Here is a 4,622-nt window from a genome sequence, read left to right as displayed (position 1 = left end):
CTTTACTCAGAGAATAAAAAGAAAATGTAATGACCAATTGAGACACAGTTCTTTAAAAACTTCAATTAGCATTTTTGGTAGTGTTGAAAAATTCATGTTATGAGGAGAAATATCAATTGCTTTTGTATTCATCGTGAATTAGCTTTACAACAAAATATGTTTGTAAATAAAAATAACTAATTTACTAATTAAATTATACTTACCCCATTCTGTGATAATGTAGGATTTTCCTAGGACACAGACCTGTGAAACTCAATTTCAACAGCTACAGCAGATAGATAGTACCTGATGTATTCTCCAATATAAAGTTAACAAAATGCAATACTTTTGAGATTGTGATGTACATTGAGATTTTCACTGAACACTTACGATGTTCTTTCTTTTATAGCATTTCCTGAGTGGGTAGAACATATCAATGACACAGAGGTCGACATAGGTAGCGACCTCTACTGGCCCTGCGTGGCCACAGGAAAGCCCATCCCTACCATTCGGTGGCTGAAAAATGGATATCCGGTACGTATGTTCAGGTGCTTTGCTGTCCCTGAGCCCGTGTTCTGGCTGTCCCAGGATGCTCAATAGAGGGAGTGCACATGGGCCCTGAAATATAAAAGCTTCCTTTAAAACTTAAGCCTCTTCTCTCAGTTTAAACAACTTTCTGTAATCTCATCTTTACCTCTCTCTGTTTTTCCTTTTTTCCTTTGTTTGACTTCCCCTTCCTACTTATCCATCTCCACTGACATTGTCCCTTTTTTTGCCACTGTTTCTCTTAACCCCACAGAAACAGAGGTAAGAGAGATGCTCTAAGTCCTATCTTAGTCTTGGAGAAAAGTAAGAGCACTGGGGTCCTTCTGTCCAGTCCCACTATAATCTCTCAGCTGGTCTAAGAGCAGAAAAGGTGGACTCTCAGCTCTGTAAGACGCCTAGAACAAGAACCACTAGGCATGGTAGGTGGGCCGTTCTTCACACCATGAAAACCCCACTCTGTGCACCTTAGGAGAGAGTGGGGGCCTATGTTAAGAGACAGTTAAGTCCAGAGTAGAGTGAAGAGCTTCCATTCAAGTTTGTTTATTCGTTTCAGTATCATAAAGGAGAACTGAGACTGTATGACCTGACTTTTGAAAATGCGGGAATGTATCAGTGCATCGCAGAGAACACACATGGATCCATTTATGCAAATGCGGAGCTAAAGATCCTGGGTCAGTATCATTTTCAGTTTCTGATAAATGTTCATTCAACAAACAGCACATAAAAGGATATGACGGTATCAACAGACCACATTTCATTTCCTGTTAGCTCTGTTCATCCAAAGCTTTTGGACTGTGGTTTAAACAGAAGGCATTTGCGAATAGGAAAAGTAACCCTTCAGAATTTCTTATGAATGTTGAAAATTCTAAGTACGTGTAAATTCTTATTTCATTAAATTGTATCATTTTAGATTTTTAACTAAGAAGCTGAATTTTATAATAATTTTGAGGTAACATGGACTAAAATTTAGCATTTTAAAATGGTAATGCAAGATGTCTGTGTGCCCCTTGGTGTGTATGGGTCTGGGTGAGTGGTACCACCCTGAGCTGCACCTCCAGCCACCTGTGACCAGTCTTCTCTAACTCTCCTCCATGTGAGCGTTTGATGCCGTCTGCAGTCAAGACCGGTGCTGCAGCCTGTGTGCCCTATGACAGCGGAGCCGAGCCCTCGGGGCTTTGCAGTCCCAGGTTGGATTTTTTCCGTCTGTACTCAGCCCTCAGGACTTTCCTGCAACCCAAACTAGCTACTGCTCCCCTAGAGCCTTCCTCAGATGAAAACGGAGCGCTCTTGGCACAAAGCGTGCTGCCTTTCCATCCCTCCACCAGCCCTTCCTCCTCCCACACGAGCCTTCCCAACGCTCCTCATCCAGAGTAGGAAGCGAGTCCCTTCCTCGCCCTCAGCCCATCCGCCTGGACTCATTCCTTCCTTTCTCCTGGACAGCTGGTGTCACTAGCCAGCCCTTCCTGCTGTGTGTGTGTCTGTGTGTCTGTGTGTGTGTGACTGTGTGTCTGTGTGTGTGTGACTCTGTGTGTGTCTGTGTCTCTGTGTATGCGCGTGTGTGTCTATGTGTGTCTCTGTGTGTGTGTGTCTCTGTGAGTGTGTGTGTGTGTGTGCACGTGGGTGGGTGTGTGCTCACCCAAGCTGCCTCTCCTCCCAGTTGTGCTCATGAAGTCCACCCTTGGTTTTGGTGACACCAAGTTCTCCGAGCATGCAGCTTACTTCTCGTCCGTCTCCCACTTCGCCCCTCTCTCCTCCATCAACCTTGACATTTGCCTCTCTTCCTTAGTTACGTTCCTCTGATTCCGTTTCCTTTTGTCCCATTTAGTTTCCACATGATCTATGTGACTACTCCTGAATCATTGCCATGATTACTTTAAAAATTATTTAAGCTCTCCCATTAATTCCCAATGATATATGTTATCTCTACCTCTGTCCCAGATTATTATTCTCGGCTTCGGACCAAACATAAGTACTTCTGAGAAGAAGTAGATGTCTCAGGTAACAGCACAGTTCACCCAAACGCAGTGTGTCTGAAAGTAACTTTATTATTTATTTATTTTTGAGACAGGGTCTCTCTAGTCCCAGTCCACCTGGAACTCACTGTGTAGACCAGGCTGGCCTGGAACTCGTGGAGACCTGCCTGCTTCGGCTCCCATACCCACATCTTCTCCTAAGCTCCTCTATTCTAAATAATGGTGCAACCTATGAGAGCCATCTCGTCGGGTCCACTCACTAGTCCATCTTTTCCACTCACACAGGCAGTGTCTCTGACTCTTCCCCTAGTCATTGTTTTCATCGCAACCACATTAACATCCTGTCCTCCTCAGACCGCGTTGGCAGCGTTCATCAGATTGTAGGTAATGAATCCAGATAGCTTCCTCTTGTAAAAGTAGCTACTGAAAATGTAAAGCAATAAATCAATGTAGACAAATTTGTCCCTGTTACAGGGAAAGGAAATCCTTCAAAACCTTATCATCACTGAATATCGAGAGACAATAGAAGAAAATGATGCAAAACCCGAATATTCTGGAAAAGCGCTAAAGAAGCTGCTCTCAAGAGGAGTTAAAGCTTCTCACTTAACTTGCCTGTCACTGTAACACCGAGGCACCCTCCGCTCCTCCTTCCCTAACTGGAAAATCTTTGGCATTATACTCAACTCTGGCAGAGTTGTATGTAAATAAAGGACCGCAGGGTTAAACGCACATCCTTGATGCAGATGGGTAGTAAATCATTTTGACTCAGAGAAAAGAACAGGTAGATTTGAAATATTTTGTGTTTCTGTTTTCAACTAAAAATATGATTTTTTCCCATACATTTTGAAAAAGAGGTATGAAAACTCATCAGATCAGGATGAAAGTCTTCTCTGTATTCAACCTTGGAATTCTTAAATCATTGAACGATTTATAAATCTGGAAAGGAGGCAAACTATTTGAGCGTCTTGAACGTCAGGTGACAGCTTTGGCATCTTTTTACTTATCTTAATTAACCCATCCTTATTTAAAATCCCTGTCAGACCAGTGCCTCTCCCTGCGTCTCTACTTACCCTACTCACACCATCCATTATGCCTCCAGCAATATCATCCATAGAGCACTTACTCTAGACTACCTTTCATCCTTTTGGTAGATACATATAACATAATGAAAGAGACAAGAATATTTTTTGTAGTTGAGGACAAAATATCCCATATTCCTTTCCACTTTCAGAATGTATAGATGTATAGGGACATAGTTTAGACTCTGTTGCTAGAAATGAAAACATCAGATAATCATGTAGCCATTTAAAGACCACCCCCAGCCAAGTATTTCATTAAAACCTTAACTGATTCAAGGACAGTTCTTGTCTGATAGATGGATTTCAGTTTTAAAATATCATCTTATCAAACTCTTTTATATTCAAAATGCAGCATGTCAGCAGATTGTTTAAAGTTAGTTCAATTTTGTGTGTGTGTGTGCTTTAAATAGGTAAAACAAACAGGTTGGTTGCTTATTTTTAAATTGCTAGGTATCAAAATTCAGACTAAAGGAACAATAAAATAGATTAAATATTTGCTCTGAAAAGCACCTTCCTCAGAGCACTAGCCATGGTGGCAGCACTCAGAGCTTGCTACAAAGACAAACTCTAAGATCCACCCCGGCCTACTGACGAGACCTTTTATTTTTTATTTTTATATGTGTTTTTTTTTTTTTCAAGCAGGATCTCCCTGTAGTCACAGCTGGCCGGGAACTCCCTATGTAGACTGATAGGTTAAAAATGTTGGAATGGAGAGCGGGTGGTGGAGAGCACAAGCGGATGGATGGAGGAGGCACCGAGGCACAGATGGAATTCTCAGTGGGATACAGCTTTATTTCGCACGGGACACGTTTCCCACAGGGAAGGGAAAGATGTCAGGGGAGGGCAGGGAAGGGAAAGATGTCAGGGAAAGATGTCAGGGAAGGGCAGGGAAGGGAAAGATGTCAGGGAAGGGAAGGGAAAGATGTCAGCCCAAGGGTTGTGAGCTGGGACTTTATATATGGGGGCTTTAGGGTGTGGAAGGGGGGAATGTTTGGGGGAGAAATCAGGGAGGGGGAAGCAGGAAAAGCAGGTAGGATTAGGGTCT

At 42.7% G+C, this 4,622-nt stretch overlaps 1 protein-coding gene across 3 annotated transcripts in view; it reads left to right on the top strand.

Moving 5' to 3' along the window:
* Cntn1 (contactin 1) overlaps positions 1-4,622 on the top strand; it is a 367,258-nt gene that overhangs the window by 237,037 nt on the left and 125,599 nt on the right. For all 3 annotated transcript variants that reach the window (XM_008835443.2, XM_008835444.3, XM_008835442.3), the window contains 2 exons: positions 389-513; positions 1,079-1,196. In XM_008835443.2, coding sequence (XP_008833665.1) covers positions 389-513; positions 1,079-1,196 — 243 coding nt within the window. The remainder of the gene's footprint in view (positions 1-388; positions 514-1,078; positions 1,197-4,622) is intronic.

Source organism: Nannospalax galili, unplaced genomic scaffold (genome assembly GCF_000622305.1).
Source record: "Nannospalax galili isolate Female #2095 unplaced genomic scaffold, S.galili_v1.0 scaffold357, whole genome shotgun sequence".
Classification (NCBI taxonomy): Eukaryota; Metazoa; Chordata; class Mammalia; order Rodentia; family Spalacidae; genus Nannospalax; species Nannospalax galili.
Note: the sequence above shows the minus strand (reverse complement) of the source record. Positions and strands in the feature narration are given on the sequence as shown.